Here is an 18,576-nt window from a genome sequence, read left to right on the forward strand (position 1 = left end):
GGCGGGCAGGAGACCGCTGTGGAGGCGTGGCACGAGGGAGGGGCGAAACCGGGGATGCGGCGGGGGCGTGGCGTGTGGGAGGGGCGGGGAGTGGGCAGGGCCGAGATGGGGGCGTGCGCGCTGACCTGAGCGCCAGGGGAGTGAGAGACGCCTCCTGGCGGGAGCTGGCGGCTGTGGACCCCAGCAAGAGCGGAGGGGAAGAGGGGAGCTGGGGCGGGGAGCAAGGAGCGGGGAGGAGGGCGGCGGGCGGGCCTGTCTCTTTAAGGTGCCCGAGGCTCGCGGGCGCTGCGCTGAGGGGACGGCGGGAGGCGCGGCCTGGCCTCGCAGTCAAAGCCGCCGCAGCGCGCCCCGGGCTCTGCCTACCCGGCGGGGATCTAGGGGTGGGCGACTTCGCGGGACCGCGGCGCAGGGTGAGCGGGAGCGGCTGGGGGGTTGTGCAGCCTCTTGGCCGGGAAGGGGCCGGGCGCCGAGCTCGGCCCTCTAGAGGCCCGGGGCCGCGGCGAGCTTCGCGGGGGCCGGGAGAAGCCTGGGCCCGGCTGCGCGGAGGACAAAGTGGGGGTGCTGGGCGCAGGCGCACAGGCCGGACGCCGGGAGCCGGCAGCATCTCTGCGCCTCCTCGGTCCAGACCATCTTTGGGCCGGCCCGCGTCCTCCGCAGCCCCCGTCGGCCGAGCCGGGATGGGGGTGGTTCCGGGTGCCCGGTCCCCCGCGCCGCTACGGGCCTCTGCCTCGCGGGGCGTCCGGCTCCTTCGGGGCCCTGGCACCGCTCTACAGAGGCTCTGCTCTGCCCTAGTCGCTGTCAGTGCCATCTCCCTTAACGAGAAACTGAGCGTGATGTATGAGAAACAATTTTGATACATGATGGTTTCTAACTCCTTAAGTCCTTTAATTCTGTTACCTGATTTCGACACGGCCGTAGTTACTTGAATACTTTTTCCAGTGAAATTTGGGGAGTAAGATGAATTTGTGGAACATTTCATAAGACAACCGTAAAAGTTGGGGAATGGGGGAAATCCCAGTTTTCGTGGTTGTAGGATGAAAACTAGTTCCACGACAATTAGTTTCCAAATAACCCTATTCGGCCTCCGCAAATATGTACTGGTTGCTCCAGAAATCATCCTACTTGGTATGCGGCGTTAGATACATTAGAAAATTAGGTTACTAACGGTCTTTAGGGAATGCTTTGTGAGCCTCAGTAACGATCACCAGGGTTTTCTCTTTCAAAATTGACTCATACCAGGTCCAAAGCCCCTTATTCTTTTCACCCTTTTATTGTTTTTCCTTTAATGTACTTTGTAACACTTAGAATAAAAGTTTAGAGTAATCATAAATGCCCCCATAAACTCACTATTTATCCCTCTTACGTCAGTAATTTATTTTAATTTATTATGTTTGACAGGGAGGTGTTTTAACCTGAAGAAATGATATCTTCCCGTATTTAAAGTTTAATAACTATGTATACTGTTTGGCCCCTGTCAGACCGTGTTTGTGCTAGTCTTTTTTCCTTCTTCTTTTTGAACTGTAATATCTTCTTAATAACTTTGAAGAATGTGTGGTACTAATAGAATTAAAAGAATATCTTGGCCGGGCGCGGTAGCTCACCCCTGTAATCCCACACTTTGGGAGGCCGAGGCGGGTGGATCACCTGAGGTCAGGAGATTGAGACCAGCCTGGCCAACATGGTGAAACCCCGTCTCTACTAAAAATACAAAAATTAGTGGGGCGTGGTGATAGGCGCCTGTGATTCCAGCTACTCGGGAGGCTGAGACAGGAGAATCGCATGAACCCGGGAGGCGGAGGTTGCAGTGAGCCGAGATTGCGCACTGCACTCCAGCCTGGGCGACAGAGCGAGACTCCGTCTTAAAAAAAAAAAAAAAAAGAATATCTTCACATTCTAATAATCACCTAGAGTTCTTAATGCAATTAATAATTTACACAGCCTTTTGTTATTTGCTCAATTATTTAAGAAGTGACTCTGTGGACTCTATTTCTTGCTTTGAGCTGCTTTATTCTGTCTAAATAACCCTAGAATAATTTCCATTTAAAATTTTGTTTTGATTCTAAGAATTAAAATTAAATATCTTAAAATTATAATACAATATTAATAGTTTTATATGGGCTTAAAGTTGAACAATGGACCTACAACTAAAGCTGAATAGTAGCAGTGCAATATTGAAACTAGTTATTTGCCTGATATACTCTCAAGTTACTGAGGGTTTAGATATACTCTACTTTCACAGTCACCATTTCTGGGTAGTCTGAGGAACTGTAGTGTTCTAGGTCCTTGAAGATGGCTATGAAGCCATTATTATATAAAATTATTGTTTATTTTTGAATGTTTATATAATCTTTCATTGAGAATGATCTTTAAATGATCACTCAAAAGTTTTTTGAAGGCCATGCATGGTGGTATTGTCTGTAGTCCCGGATAACTGGGAGGCTGAGGTGGGAGGATCACTTGAACCCAGGAATTGAAGGCTGCAGTGAGCTATGATCACACCACTGTACTTCAGCCTGGGCAACAGAGCAAGACTCTAAAAAAGAAAGAAAAAGTATATTGACACAAACAATGAGTCTTAGTTTATGTTTTGTTTCTCATTTTTATATTTGTTTTTACCCTAGCACTTGCCTTTGAATTAAAGTTGTGTTTGTTTGTTTGTTTAGCTTCCTGGGAGTTACTGATCATCTTCTTTGAAGAAACATGAAGTTACACTATGTTGCTGTGCTTACTCTAGCCATCTTGATGTTCCTGACATGGCTTCCAGCATCACTGAGCTGTAACAAAGCACTCTGTGCTAGTGATGTGAGCAAATGCCTCATTCAGGTAGGACTAAGGGTACTTTTATTAATATTGAAATATATTGTAGAGCAGAAACATTATGTTTATATACAGATATAGAGTGCATATATCATATAGAGTAAGACCTGAGTGTTGGGTCAGGGCCTGAGGTACTGAATCATGACACACAGGTCTGGATTTTTACCCTCATAGCAATCATATATATAGGCAAGGTTAGATTCAAGAAGTTCAATACTGAGTATAATATCCTGTTGTATAAACTTGTCATTACAAGGTGATGAGCACTCTATTCAGATGATTTAATCTGTGTAATCTAATTAACATAGCAAAGAGGTTCAATGACTGTATTTAGAAAAAAAATTAGCTGGTCAAATAATAGATAAATTGTTACCCTAAGAATGATGTATAGTTGTCTATTGCTATGTAACAAATTACCCCAAAACATAGCAACTTAGTGCAATAAACATGTATTATTTCATGCAGTTTCTGAGGGCCTGGAATCTGGGAGCAGTTTAGCCAGGTGGCTGTGGCTCAGGGTCTCCCACAATGTTGCAGGCAAGTTGTTGGCTGGGATTGGAGAATCTGCTTCTAAGATACTTCGCAGTTTTATCTCTTCCAGTCATCAAGGCAGGCCTCTGAATGTAGCCACCACTCTCATTTTTCTGCGGAGAAAAGTAAGAGTAAGTAATGTGGCTAAGTTACCAGGCTGGTATTGAACTCCTGATTAGCTTCCTTTCTAGTTGCAGGCTGTGCGCTCAGAAATTCAGTAACCACACACATTAGCATTCTGTGTAAAGTATTTGTCAGCTAACATGACTGTAACCCTCACTTGAGAGTAATTGTGTATATGTGCTAGAGTGACAATTGTTTTTATACATCAGAAGCATTTTGTGCTTATTTCTGACATTTTGGTCCTTCTCGCTAATAGTTGGAATTCTACTTGCCCCCATTTCGTACTCTGATAACCCTAACTTTCCATTTCAACCAAAACATTTAACTAGAGAAGTGTGTTTGTTGTTCAGTTTTTAACTTTTTTGCTGTGGACATTTTCAGTTATAAAAGGAGAAGAATAATGAACCATCCATGAATAGTTACTGCAGTCACTACCTCATGGCTACTCTTATTTTATCTATACCCTCCTACACTATCCACTCCCAGCTCTGTTTTAATTTCAAGCAAATCCCTTGATACTGTTTTGTTGATAATTCTCATACGTATCTCTAAAAGAGAACTCTTTACCAACATAGCTATTAGACCAATTTTACAGTTTAAAAATTAACACTAATTCTTTAATCACCTAATTTTGTATGTGGAAATCTTAATAAGGCACGCCTGCTTAGGCTTGTGTTGGCTGGAAATTTTGTGTCTGCACATGAAGCCCAGTTTTGGGCTATGGTCAGATGAGGAGTCTGTGGTACCTTCCCGGTTGTTTCAATGTAGCTTCATTATTCATTATTCAAAATAAAGTCTCATAACATTTGCTGCATTCATGTTTAGATGGAAATTCTCTTAAATTCCAAATTATATTCTTGACTCTTCAACTCTATAACTTGCATTAGTTCAAGTAATTAAAAATTGTACCTTGGCCAGGTGCAGTGGCTCATGCCTCATAATCCCAGCACTTTGAGAGATTGAGGCAGGAGGATCACTTGAGCCCAGGAGTTTCAGACCAGCCTGGGAATCACAGTGAGACCCTGTCTCTACAACAAATAGTTTTAGCTGGGCATGATCATGTACACCTGTAGTCTCAGCTACTTGGGAGGCTGAGGCAGGAGGATCATTTGAGCCCAGGAGGTTGAGGCTGCAGTGAGCTATGATTGTGCCACTGCGCTGAAGCCTGGGTGACAGAGCAAGACCCTGTCTCAAAAAAAAAAAAAAAATTTTACTTTATTTAAAATACCTTGCTTTTAAAGGGAGTATTTAAAAGAGAAAGCTTTTGGTTAATATGGGTAGATAATTGCAAAGGTTTTTTTGTTTGTTTGACTCTTTAAAAATTTTTTGGCTCTATTACAGCTTACTATGGCCTTGACTTCCCAGGCTCCAGCGATCCTCCCATCTCAGCCTCTGGTGTAGCTGGGACTACAGGCACGTGGCACCATGCCTGACTAATTTACTTTGTATTTTTGGTAGAGACGGGGTTTTGCCATGTTGCCAAGGCTGGTCTTAAACTTCTGAGCTCAGGTGATCTGCCAAGGCTGGTCTCAAACTTCTGAGCTCAAGGGATCTGCCGCCTTGGCCTCCCAAGTGCTGAGATTACAGGTGTAAGCCACCGTGCCTGGCCAATTAAAAAAATTTTTTAAATTACAGTTATAAAAATTAGCTGAGCATGGCGGTGCATGCTTGTAATCCCAGCTACTTGGGAGGCTGAGGCAGGAGAATCACTTGAACCCAGGAGGCAGAGGTTGCAGTGAGCTGAGATTGTGCCACTGCACTCCCACCTGGGCGACAGAGCAAGACTCTGTCTCAAAAAAAAAAAAATTGTAAAAAAAAAAAATACTTCAAAATGTGAAGAGTACTATATCAGTGTAAAAAAACTGGAAAAGCAAATGGAGCTTCACCTAACTCAAATGGTGATTCTAGTAAACAAAATTAGCTAGGATGTATTTTCAGTCACAAATTCATGGATGCTGACATTTCTGATATTCCTGTTGTTGCTTCAGAGCCAGAAAACATCAAACTTTTTTCTGGAGTAGTGGACACAGCTTTCCTGGTGGATGATAGACTACTTGGGGTTAGAAAAGATCTAGGGTTCAGCCGGGTGTGGTAGCTCAAGCCTGTAATCCCAGCACTTTGGGAGGCCGAGGCGGGCGGTTCTCAAGGTCAGGAGATCGAGACCATCCTGGCTAACACGGTGAAACCCCGTCTCTACTAAAAATACAAAAAATTAGCCGGGCGTGGTGGCGGGCGCCAGTAGTCCCAGCTACTTGGGAGGCTGAGGCAGGAGAATGGCATGAACCCGGGAGGTGGAGCTTGCAGTGAGCTGAGATCGTGCCACTGCACTTCAGTCTGGGCGACAGAGCAAGACTCCGTCTCAAAAAAAAAAAAAAGAAAAGAAAAGATCTAGGGCTCAAATAGTGAGGATTTTCTTGTTTGTTTATTCACAAACATTTATTGAGTGTTGAAATGAAATGTGATTAGTTCCACTCTTCACCTGGTTTTGTGGACTCCCAAACTCTAGCAGATTATTTCACATTCTGATCTTTAGTTTCCATGTGTTCCTCTTACTATGGCTGTGTGGCAAACCACCCCAAAAACCAGTGGGTGGAAACAACATTTTGCTCACGAATTTGCATTCTGAGCAGGGCTCTGCGGAAGAGTTCATCTCTGTTCCACGTGGCATTAGCAGGGCGGCTTGAAGGTGGTGGGGGTGGAATTATCTGAAACAGCACTATAGATAGAGCTTTCTGCGATGATGGAAAAGATCTACATCTACCCTGTGCAATACAGTAGAATCTAGCCATACGTGGCTACCAAGTACTTGAAATGTGACTAATATGACTGAAAATCTGATTTTAAATTTAATTCAATTTCAATTTCATTAGCTGCATAGCTGCATATGACTAGTGGCCACTGTATTGGACATTGAAAATCTGAAGTTTCACTGATAAAGTCTAATACCTGGGCTGGGAAGATTCTTCAGGTATACGTCTCTTCCTGACTTCTCCTCCCCTTCCTCCCTTCTCTATCCCCATCTCCCTCCCTCTCTCCCTTTCACTCTCTCTGTGTATATATGTGTGTGTCTCTGTGGTCCTGCTACATGATCTCTCCTGTGGGTCCACCTGGATTTAAGTGGAGGGAACATAGGCCCTACCTCTGTTGGAGGAGTGACAGTGTCATGCTGTAAGCTGAACATGTGGATGGGATATAATGGTGTGGCCATCTGTGGAAAATATACTCTGCCACATATAAACTGTAAAGTGAATTGGCTGGCTAGGTGAGCTCAAAATTTTCTTCTAGTTCTAGGCAGTTTTAAAGAAAGAAACCAACTATTAGGTGTCAAATGTTCTCTTTTTTTCATCAGAGTAATAAATTATTAAATTATTAGAAGGATACATAGTGAAAAAATGAATCCCTTGATCTAATTCTCCCTACTCATTCTATTACCCTGGGAAAACCACTTTTAATCTAACTCTTATATTTTTACTTCTGTTAGTAACTTTTAGCCATATGCCTAAATAATATGCTTGTACTACTATTTCTTGATTTATCAGTTTTAGATGTTATATATCTAAAATTGCCTTTCTGCTATAACGGATAAGGTCATAGCTCATCATGTCATCCTTCCCACTCCTGCCCTGCCACACTTGTATCACAGTTTTGAGTTTATCTCTTGGTCATTTTTTCAATTTCTTCAATATATTTAAGGCTTTCTATTCTGTTCTATCAACTAGAGACACTATCTGTTTATTCCTGATGTAAGTGGAGAATATTAATAGTCTCCTTTCTTTTTAAAGTTTATTTTATTTTATTTTTTTTAGCAATGAGACAGACTATAAGTGAGTTTTAAGAACAGTGCATTTCTTTAGGGAATCAAAGAGAGGGTTTGTTTGGTTTCCAGTCTTGGGAGATCATGTGAATCTACCATGATTAACATCATAGAAAGTGAAGAAATCAGTTTTTTCCCTTGCGTTTGAGTACCGCCCTCAAATTTTTCTACTTTTGGCATTCTGATGGGCTACTTTTGGAATTCTGATGGGCTGCATCAAAATCTGTGGGGAACGGAGTGTTACCTGTACTTTTACTTTTATATTGTCAAGGTTGATAACATCTATATTCTGAGAGGCTGCATAGTATAATGGTTAAGAGTATGAACTCTGGAACCAGGCTATCTGAATTTGGATCCAGTTTTGCCACTTACTGGTTGTATGACCTTGGGCAAGTTAGTTAATCTCTCAATGCCTCAATTTCCTCATCTGTAAAGTAGGGATAATAACCATACTGTGCGAGTATTGTGAGGATTAGGTGTAAAGTATTTAGCGCAATGCCTGGCACGTGAGTGCACTATAGGTAATTACTAACCTTATTTCTCTGTTTTGTAACTCTATTTGAATCTTCTAATGCTTTATTTACAGGTATATTCTAAAACTGGCAATAAATCATGTTTATATTATAATGATTATATAAATATTGTTGGCTGTTGACTGTATAGTCACATAGGTACTATAATTACATTTCCCTTCTTGAATGATTTTGTTTTTCTTGAGTTTCTCATTATCTTTCTTTACCTTGTATCATCAATCATTAGCACCTTATATTGTTTTAAGTACTTAATGTATTTTTCCTCCCAAATGGAGCCTTCAGTCTTGATGTTTCCAGACTTAACTGATTGCAATCTAGGTCTGATGCAAGCTGTCTTATGGTGACTTTCCATCATTACTTTCCCAAGTTGGTTCCACTGTTTCTTGGATTTCATATCTTGTTGTTTTTAACAGTAACCCTCATTTTGTCCCAACATGCCCTCAAGTAACTTCCTAAGAAAGCCTGTGTGGAAAGTAAGCTTTCTGGGTCCTGCATGTCTTGAAAATGTATTTATTCTCACCTTTCACTTGACTGATGGTTTGCCTGAATACAGAATTCTATGTTAAATTCTTTTCCCTCAGAACTTTGGAGACATTTCTCTATTATCTAATAGCATTCCATATTGCCAATAAGAAGTCTGATGCCAGTCTGTTTCTTATTCTCTATAGGTAACTTTGTTATATCTTCTCTCTGGAAACTTTTAGTATCATCTAATTAGCCTTGGTATTATGGAATTTAAACTGTTGAGTCTAGTGTTGGTCTTTTCATTCATTCTGTTTAGTATCTTGTGAGTCTTTTGGGGATCGGTTTTGAGCCAAAGACTAGGAAATGCCCTGTTTTGTCTTTTGTCATATATATGTATATATATATATCTTGACCTAACATACATACATATATAATATATACATTTTATATAACATATTTTTATATAATATATAATTATGTATAATGTCCTCTTTTCTTTCTGGACCTCTTATTAGTATAAATCTAAGATGGATTCTCTGTTAGATCTTTTTTTAAAAAACAGTTTTATTGAGATATATGATTCATATATTATAAAATTTACCCATTTAAGGGTACAATTGAGTGGTTTTGGCATATCGACAGACTTGTGCAACCATCACCACAATCTAATTTTAGAACATTTTCATTACTTTAGAAGGAAACTCCATACCCTTTAGAAGTCATTTCCTATTCTCTCTCCCCACAAACCCTCGGCAGTTTACTTTCTCTCTACATGCTTGTTCTGGACGTTTAATATGAATGGAATCATACATTGTCTTTTGTGTCTGACTTCTTTCATTGAGCATAATGTTTTCATGGTTCCTGTGTGTTGTAACATATTCAGTATTTCATTCCTTGATCAAATAATATTCCACTGAACGGGCATACCACATTTTATTTATCCATTTATTGGTTGGTGGATATTTGAGTTATTTATATTTTGGGCTATGGTAGATAATACTGCTATGAATATTCAAGTTTTAGTGTGTGGATGTATCTTTGTTTTTTAAGAGATAAACTGTGTTACACAGGTTTGTTTACTGCCTGTGCACACAGGCAGTGGTGCAATCATTGTTCACTGTAACCTTGAACTCCTGGGCCCAAATGATCCTCTCACCTTGGCCTCCCAAGTAGCTAGGACTACAGGTGTGTGCCACCATACCTGGCTAATTAAAAAAATTTTTTGTGTGTGGAGGCAAGATCTCATTATGTTGCCCAGGTTAGTCTTGAACTCTTGTCCTCAAGTGATCCTCCTGCCTTGGCCCCACAAAGTTCTGGGGTTACAGGTGTGAGCTGCTACAGACAACCCTGGATGTATCTCTTAATTTTTCTTTTGTATATACCTAGGAGTGGAATTGCTGGGCCATATGGCAACTCTGTGTTTAACATTTTGAGGAACTGCTGAAGTGTTTTCTAAAGCGGCTGCACTATTTTACATTCCCACCAGCTGTGTATGAGGGTTCTAATTTCCCTATAGCCTCACCAACACTTATCTTTCCTTTTTATTGTAGCACCTTTGTGGAGTGGTTATGATTTGCATTTCCCTAATAGGTAATGATGTTGAGCATCTTTTTATGTGCTTAGTGCGTGCGTGCATGCGTGTGTGTGTGTGTGTGTGTGTGTGTATGTATGTATGTTTTTTTTTTTTTTGAGACAGGATCTTGCTCTGTCACCCAGGCTGGAGTGCAGTGGTGCAATCACGGCTAACGGCAACCTCAACTTCCTGGACTCAAGCAATCCTGCCACCTCAGCCTCCCAAGTAGCTGGGACTATAGGCATGCACCACCATGTCTGGTTAGCTTATTGTGTATCTTTGGGGAAATACCTATTGAAAACCAGTGCTCTTTTTTTTGTGTGTGTGTTTGTTTTCGACAAGAGTCTCGCTCTGTTGCCCAGGCTGGAGTGCAGTTGCTCTATCATAGCTCACTGCAGCCTTGAACTCCTGGGCCAACACGATCCTCCTGCCTCAGCCTCCTGAGTAGCTAGGACTACAGGTGCGTGCCACCACACTCGGCTAATTTTTAAAATTTTTAAATTCTTTATAGGGATGGGGGTCTCACTATATTGCCCAGGCTGGTCTTGAACTCCTGGTCTCAAGTGATCGTCCTGCCTTGGCCTCTCAAAGCACTGGAATTACAGGTGTGAGCCACCAGGCCCAACCCAGAACCTATGCTCATTTTAAAATTGGCTTGTCTTTTTATTGTTGAGTTGTAAGAATTCTTTATATATTCTGGGCTCAAGACCCTTGTCAGATACATTATTTGCAAATATTTTCTCTCATTCTGTGTGTTGTCTTTTCAACTACTGTGTATCATTTGTATCACAAAAGTTTTACATTTTAATGACATCCAATGTTTCTATTTTTTCCTTTTGTTACTTGTGCTTTTGGTATTGTATCTAAGAAACCATTACCTAAGCCAAAGTCATAAAGATTTACTTGTATATTTTCCTCTAAGAATTTTAGAGTTTTAGGCCAGGTGTGGTGGCATGTACCTGTAATCCCAGCACTTTGGGAGATGGAGGTGGGAAGATCGCTTTAGCCCAGGAGTTCAAGCCTGCAGTGAAGTAGGGATCCAACTTTATTATTTTGTATATGGATATCCACTTGTCCCAGCACCATTTCTCCCCTACTGAATTATATTGCCACCCTTGTTCAAAACCATTTCACCATAAATGGTTTATTTATGGACTGTCAGTTCTATTCTATTGGTTTATATCTCTATTTTTATGCTAGTACCACATTGTCTTGATGACGTAGTTTTGTAGTATGTTTTGAAATCAGGAAGTCTGAGTTCTCCAACTTTGTACTTTTTCAAGATTGTTTAGGCTGTTCTGGGTCCCTTGCATTTTCATATGAATTTTAGAATCAACTTGTCAATTTCTGCAATAAAACCAGCTGGGATTTTAAAAAAATATATAATAGACTTTATTTTTTGAAAAAGTTTTAGGTTTACAGAAAAAATGAGCAGAGAGTATAAAGGGTTCCCATATACCCATTCCCCCCACATATCCACAGTTTCTTCTATTATGAACATCTTATATCAGTGTGGTATACTTGTTACTATTGATGAACCAATACTGATATGCTATTATTAACTAAAATCTATACTTTGCATTAGCATTAACTCTTTGCGTTTTACCTTTTTATGGGTTTTGACAAATGCATAATGTCTTGTATCTACCATTACAGTATCATTCAGAATAGTTTCATTGCTCTAAAAATCCCCATAGCCAACCTATTCATCCCTCCCTACCTCCCCCCAGTCCCCTAGTAACCACTGATCTTTTTTACTGTCTCTATAGTTTTCACTTTTCCACAATGTCATATAGTTGGAATCATACAGAATGTAGCATTTTAAAAGGGGCTTCTTTGACTTAGCAGTATACATTTAAGTTTCCTTTATGTCTTTTCATGGCTTGATAATGCATTTATTTTTATTGCTTATTGATACCTAATAATATCCCATTGTATGAATGTACTTACTGATTAATATTGCACTCATTGATTAGTATGGATGTACCAGAGTTTATCCATTCACTTATTGAAGGACATCTTGATTGCTTCTAAGATTTAGTAGCTATGAATAAAGCTTAGCCAGGCATGGTGGCTCAGGCCTGTAATCCCAGTGCTTTAGGAGGCCACGGCAGGAGGGTCCCTTGAGGCTGAGAATTCAAGATCATAGTGAGACCCCCATCTCTACCAAAAGAAAAAAAAAGTCTGGAGTGGTGGCGTGCATCTGTAGTCCTAGCTACCTGGAAGGCCACAGTAGGAGGATGGCTTGAGCCCGTGAGTTCAAGGCTACAGTAGGTTATAATCACACAACTGCACTCCAGCCTGGATAACCAAGCGAGACCCTGTCCCTATAAAATAACATAAAGCCGCTATAACCATCCATGTGCAGGTTTTGTGTGGGCATAAGTTTTCATTTCATTTGGCTAAATACTAAGGAGTGTAATTGCTGCATTGTAGGGTAGGACTATGTTTAGTTTTGTAAGAAATTGCTAAACTGTCTTTCAAAGTGGCTGTACCATTTTGCATTCCTACCAGCAATGAATGAGAGTTGCTATTGCTCCACATCCTCACCAGCATTTGGTGTTTTAAGTGTTTTGGATTTTCACCATCTAAATAGGTATATAGTGGTATCACATTGTTTTAATTTGCAATTCTCTAATGACATATGATGGAGAGCGTCTTGTACTTATTTGCCATTTGTATACCTTTTTTGGTGAGGTGTCTGTTAAGAATCTCTGGCCCATTTTTTAATTGGGTTGCTTACTTTTTTTATTGTTGAGGTCTCTGTATGTATGTTTTATGTAGCAGTCCTTTATCAGAAAAGTCTTTTGCAGATATTTTCTCCTGGTCTATGGCTTGTCATCTGATTCTTTGGAGAGTATTCTTTGCAGAGCAGAAGTTTAAAATTTCAATAAAGTCCAGCTTATCATTTATTTCTTTCATGAATTGTGGCTTTGGTATTGCCAACTAAGATTTAATAGGGATTGCATTGAATCTGTAGATCAATTTGGGGAGTACTGTGTTGCCATCTTAGCAGTATTATGTCTTTGTTTCATGAACATGTGTGCCTTTCCTTTTATTTCGATTTTCTTTCATTTCTTTCAACAATATTTTGTAGTTTTCTGTGTATTACATTTCTTTTGTTAAATTTATTTATAAGTATTTTATTCTTTTTGATGTTATTGTTAGTGGAATTGTTCTCTTAATTTCATTTTTGGATTGTTCATTGCTTCTGTATAGTGTATTAGCTCTTTTCTATGCCATCATACCTTCTTACTCCATATTCTGGGAAATTTCCTGACCTTACCTTTGGACTCTTTCTATTGAATTGTTCAATTTTAGCAATAACTTTTACATTTCAAGAGCTCTTATTTATTGCTTGTTAATTTTTCCTATTAACATTATTTACTTGTTTTTGGATGCATTATTTTCTTCAGTGTCTTCGAGGATACTTATTGGAATTTTTTTTGCTGGTGGAGGAGGTGTGTGTCCCCTTCCCCCAACTCTGTTACCTGGATTATCTCTTTCGAGATCTTTTTTTCTTTTATGTCTTTTTTATGTGTCAGGATTTCTTCAAATGTATACATTCTTTAGTTGTCCATATATAGTTAAGAATGAGGCAATAAAACCTGGTTGGGAGATCCATGTATTAATATAGGACTTACAGACTGGACTTAGAGCAGAGGACACTTGGGGATAGGGAAGGCCTTGATGCTGGAATGTGTTCTCTGCTCTGAGGCTAATCATCTTCCTGAAGAGAATTGTTGGTTATTTGTTTATTTTGATTGGCTGATTTTCTTGTTGTGATTGGGCGTGAGTAGATGGTCAGTAGATGCCTAGTTCTTGTCTTTTTGGTCTATTGTGGGAGTAGCCTAACTGATCTGACAGAAACCTGAACTTGAACATCCTCTTTTTATCCCTGTTCTCTTTAGTTGAAGAATGGTTTGGCTCTTGGTATTTCATGTGCCAGTGATTGTTAACTGGGGCCCTGGGCCTCTTAAGGGATATCCCCTGGATTATATTCAGGAGATCCCCAGGATTATATTCAAAATTGCCTGTGCACAGTTTTCTGGGGAAAAGGTCCACAGCTGTCAGGAGGTTCTCACAGCAGGTAAACCTGAAAAGGTTAAACATTGTTGTGGCTTTGCTTTCCATTCCAACATACTGAGTTATTAAAATCCCACTTTCATGTTCAGCAAAGTACAGGGCACATTGACATTTTAGATAACGAGAGCTGGTTTTCCCCTTAAACTTGCAGAAGATGTACAGAAATGAATACAATAAGGTGGAAGATAAGTACTTTAAGAAAGACAAAGATGCAATGCTATAAAAGTTTATAAAACGATATTAGTTCCCTTGTAGTGGGAATTTAGATTTCTTTTTGTTAAATTGGTTTAGTTCGAACAACATTTGTAATGTTGAACTGATGTACTATTCAGATAAATTAGAACATTTGTTTATATTGCATCCTCTGCACTTATAACTAAGTATGAAAAATTTTCCCTGGAAGCTCTTATGTAAATATTTTTTACCAGCATAGTTGCAAAGCAGTACAGTCATTCCTGCCACTCCTACAAGTTGCTGTGCCTGAGGGTGGTCCCTATATAAATATTTATTTTGTGCTTTTAACAGGAAAGAAATCTAACTTTAAACATCAAGAAAGTAAAACTGTCATCTTGGTGTACTTCCTTGCTCATCTAATGAGGGGTTTAGCTATCCTGTTTCAGGAAAAAAATAAATTTGGTAATATGGGATTTTCCTTTAAGAAGATCTTTACTACTTTCCCCTGCTGCTTTTGTGAAAATAATTTTTAAAATTTGGATCAATATTATGCTATACCCCAGAAATCTCAAGTCCCATTTTGTATTAAGAGTGGAAAAACCCTATATTAACTTGTGAGTACTTTGGCTAATATTTGTGATAGTTTTTAGGATGACATAAACATTGTATTTCATGAAAATATTAAAAATTGGGTTCAGAGATAATGCATCATTTTAGTACTTTGTTGTCTGAACACTTGTTTAGCGCTTTTATGTGCTAAATTGACAGTCTGCTTTTTTATTCTAAAAATTAATTTAGTTATTAAATAAATCTTAAGTTTTCTGAAATAAGTTGGAATTTTAAAATAGTTTACTTCTCATTAATAATTCTAGCTTTTAAAAGTATATTTTGTTTTAAGTTAAAAATATAAATAGTTCAGGTAAGTTTAGGGCTTCCTTAATTACAGTAAACTAAAGAATTAGCTTTCTTCTTTTTTTCTTAATCAATGCAAATTAGATTCTACTTTAGTCTCTTGCTATAGTTATCTTGATTTGTTAGTACACTAGTAATATTTTGGTTTGCAATGTAAAATGTTTTCACTTTTCTCTCATGAACATTATTTTCCTAAATTGTTTCTTTCCTCTTCATCCCATTTTCCTGCTCTTAAAAGTTGTGGTGCCATGGCTGGGTGCAGTGGCTCACGCCTGTAATCCCAGCACTTTGGGAGGCTGAGGCGGGCAGGTCACAAGGTCAGGAGTTCGAGAACAGCCTGACCAACATGGTGAAACCCCGTCTCTACTAAAAATACAAAAATTAGCCGAGCGTGGTGGTACGCACCTGTAATCCCAGCTACTCAGGAGGCTGAGGCAGGAGAATGGCTTGAACCCAGGAGGCAGAGGTTGCAGTGAGCCAAGATCATGCCACTGCACTCCAGCCTGGGCAACAGAGCAAGACTCCATCTCAAAAAAAAAAAAAAAAAGTTGTGGTGCTAACCTATTTTTGTCCTGTTTTGCTTCAGTTAACACCCCGTGAAAATCTCTGAAATTAATGTTCAAAGGTAATGAGTTAGGCCTGATATAATTTAAAGGAAAAATAAATCATTGTTTCCCTCCAAATGTTTAATACAGTTGTAGTAGCTGCTAATATATAAATGGAGATTAAAATTTATTTTCACTAGTTGTTTCACCTGTTGCACTGTTAAAACAAAATGAGGATTTCATTGGGACACATGGACATTTTCAAACATACATAAAGTAGGAAAAATTGTAAAATAACCCCCCCCCATTTACCCATTACTCAGCCTCAACAGTGATCAACATGTGGTCAGTCTCATCTGTACCTACTCCCAACTCACTCCAGCTGGATTCTTTTAAAGAAATTCACTGGGGGACTTGTACAGGAAGTAGGATTAGCATCTAAATGTTTGTTACTAGGTTTATATGAGAAAGAGGCACTATTTGATATATTTTGGTAATTCATATATATACATGAACTTGTATGCTGACTTATTTAGCCAAAAATAAGTACTCTTTTCAATACTGATTCATTTAAGTGTATGTTATTTTCAGGACAAAAGTTTACCAATCAGTTAGAATTTATAAAGAACAACGTGCTAATGAGGTTGGGTTGATATTTCTCTCCTGGGTTTGAAGATTCATATGATGCCCTCCTTAAAGAGTATTAATATGGCAAAACAGATTTGTTATAACCCAATCTAATTATAATTGTTTATTCTTTTGAATAGGGGCTAATTGAAGATATTTTGTTTTATTTATTTATTTATTTATTTTAAAATACACATTTGACCTAGGTAAAAGTAGTGTCAGCATAGGTATAATATAATACTTCATTGATTACTTATGCTTACACAATATGCAAGTAAATACTTAATTAGATTTATTCCTACATTTCTGTTTTTTAGCTCAAGATATTATAAATACTTAGTTTCCTTAATTTAAGAACCTCAGTTTGTGTTTTTGAATATCTTTTGTAATTGTTCAAATGTTAAACTGGATCTTAAGAAGTCATAACATCCAAATAAATTAAATGTTTATTTGCTATTATAAAAATATATTTTCTACCTCCAAATTCAGAAAATACAGAGAAGTAGAAAGAAAGAGTAAAACATTCTTAGTCCTATTATCCAAACACATACTACTCTTACTATTTTGATATAGCTCCTTCTGGTTTTTATTCTCTGTTTAGATTATTTTTAGCAATTTTATGGTATATACAACTTTTGTGTTTTACATTTTCACTAGCATTATTTTATGTTTCTTTGAAAAAAATTATGTTCGGTTAGAAAATTTCAGTTTTAGGTTAAAAGTAAATTAAAGCAATATATTTTCAGAGTTAGAACTGTCTTCTGCATTGCTTTAATACCAACTTAATGCTTTGTATTTTTCAATTTAGGTTTATTTCTTTAAAATTTATGGAGAAACCCCAGTGTACCATGCTGGGGTTTTTTTTTTTTTTTTTTTTTTTTTTTTTGTTTTGTTTTTTGAGACAGAGTCTCACTTTGTCACCCAGGCTGGAGTACAGAGTCCAAGTGGCTCCATCTCATCTCACTGCAACCTCCGCCTCCTGGGTTCAAGCGATTCTCGTGCCTCAGCCTCCTGAGTAGCTGGGATTACAGGCACGCATCACCACCCCCGGCTAATTTTGTATTTTTTTAGTAGAGACGGGGTTTCGCTATATTGGCCAGGCTGATCTCAAACTCCTGAGCTCAAGCAATGCACCCACCTTGGCCTCCCAGAATCCTGGGATTACAGACATGAGCCACTGCTCCCAGCCTGTTCACTGTTTTTAGATGTACAGTTTTATGATTTTTGACAAACATATAGTCATAACTACTACTATAATCAAGATAGAGAATATTTTTCATCACCCTAAAACATTCCCTTGTGCCCCCTTTGTAGTTGGACCTAGCTTTTTCCCTAGCCTCAGCCCCTGGTGACCACTGATTTGATTTTTTTCTCTATAGATTTGCCTTTTCCAGAGTGTTATATAAAAGGAATCATACAGTATATATATAGCCTTTTGTTCAGTCTAGCTTCTTTCATTCAGTATAATGCTTTGAGATTCATCCATATTATTGTGTGTGTTGGGTAGTTCTTTCCTTTTTATTGATGAGTAGGATTCCGTTGTGTGGATGTACTGCAATTTGTTTATCCATTCACTGGTTGTTGGACCTTGCATGGTTTCCAGTTTTCAATAATTATGAATGATGTTGATACTTTCCCATATGGGTCTTTTTATGGACTTATGTTTTAATTTTTCTTGAGTAAATACCTGGGAATGGGATTGCTGGGTCACCGGAGCATTTTGATATTCGTTATCTCGTTGGGATGCTGAAGTTTGTAAGGGAAAATCCAGGAACACCATTCCTTTTTTATGACTGGGAAACCGAGACTCAGGGTTACAAACAGCTTATGGGCTTAAAACCAGATCTTGTAAGTCCAAGTCATTTGCTATCTTTACTAGAATATAATGTTGTTTTCAATGATGTTTCCTTGTTTTATTATAGCAACAGGGTTAACAAATCTCTCAGATCTTTGCAACAAGAATGGAAATATTTATCAGTAACTGAGAGTCAATAAGATCTTCCTCAAGTTGTTAGTTTCCATTTCTGGCCTAGAAATTTGAGAGTTCATACAATAAATGTTAACTCTTAAAGTCTAATCTTAGTCTTGGATAAATATCCTCCCCCTCAATTTATTTTGCATAAATAATTAATATCTCACCAGAGCATCAGTTGTATAGTCATGGCACTGCGTAACAACATTTTGGTCAATGGCAGACAACACATATGATGGTGGTCAAATAAGATTATAATACTGTATTTTTATTGTACCTTTTCTATGTTTAGATATGTGTAGACATGCAAATATTTACCATTGTGTTATAATTGCTTACAGTATTCAGAACAGTAACACGCTGTTCAGGTTTGTAGCCTAGGAGCAATAGGCCATACCATATAG

General features: G+C 38.7%; 1 protein-coding gene across 4 annotated transcripts in view; it reads left to right on the top strand.

The window, feature by feature from the left end:
- Window positions 1–170: 170 nt before the first annotated feature.
- TWSG1 (twisted gastrulation BMP signaling modulator 1) overlaps window positions 171–18,576 on the top strand; it is a 112,559-nt gene continuing 94,153 nt past the window's right edge. The window contains exons 1-2 of one of the 4 annotated variants that reach the window (XM_058438656.1): window positions 171–410; window positions 2,664–2,823. In XM_058438656.1, coding sequence (XP_058294639.1) covers window positions 2,701–2,823 — 123 coding nt within the window. In that variant the 5' untranslated portion in view covers window positions 171–410; window positions 2,664–2,700. Of the gene's footprint in view, window positions 411–754; window positions 836–2,663; window positions 2,824–18,576 lie in introns of those variants that run through there. The other 3 variants (XM_032152810.2, XM_058438658.1, XM_058438657.1) reach the window with 3 other exon arrangements.

The sequence above is a fragment of the Hylobates moloch genome, unplaced genomic scaffold, assembly GCF_009828535.3.
Source record: "Hylobates moloch isolate HMO894 unplaced genomic scaffold, HMol_V3 SCAFFOLD_5, whole genome shotgun sequence".
Taxonomy (NCBI): domain Eukaryota; kingdom Metazoa; phylum Chordata; class Mammalia; order Primates; family Hylobatidae; genus Hylobates; species Hylobates moloch.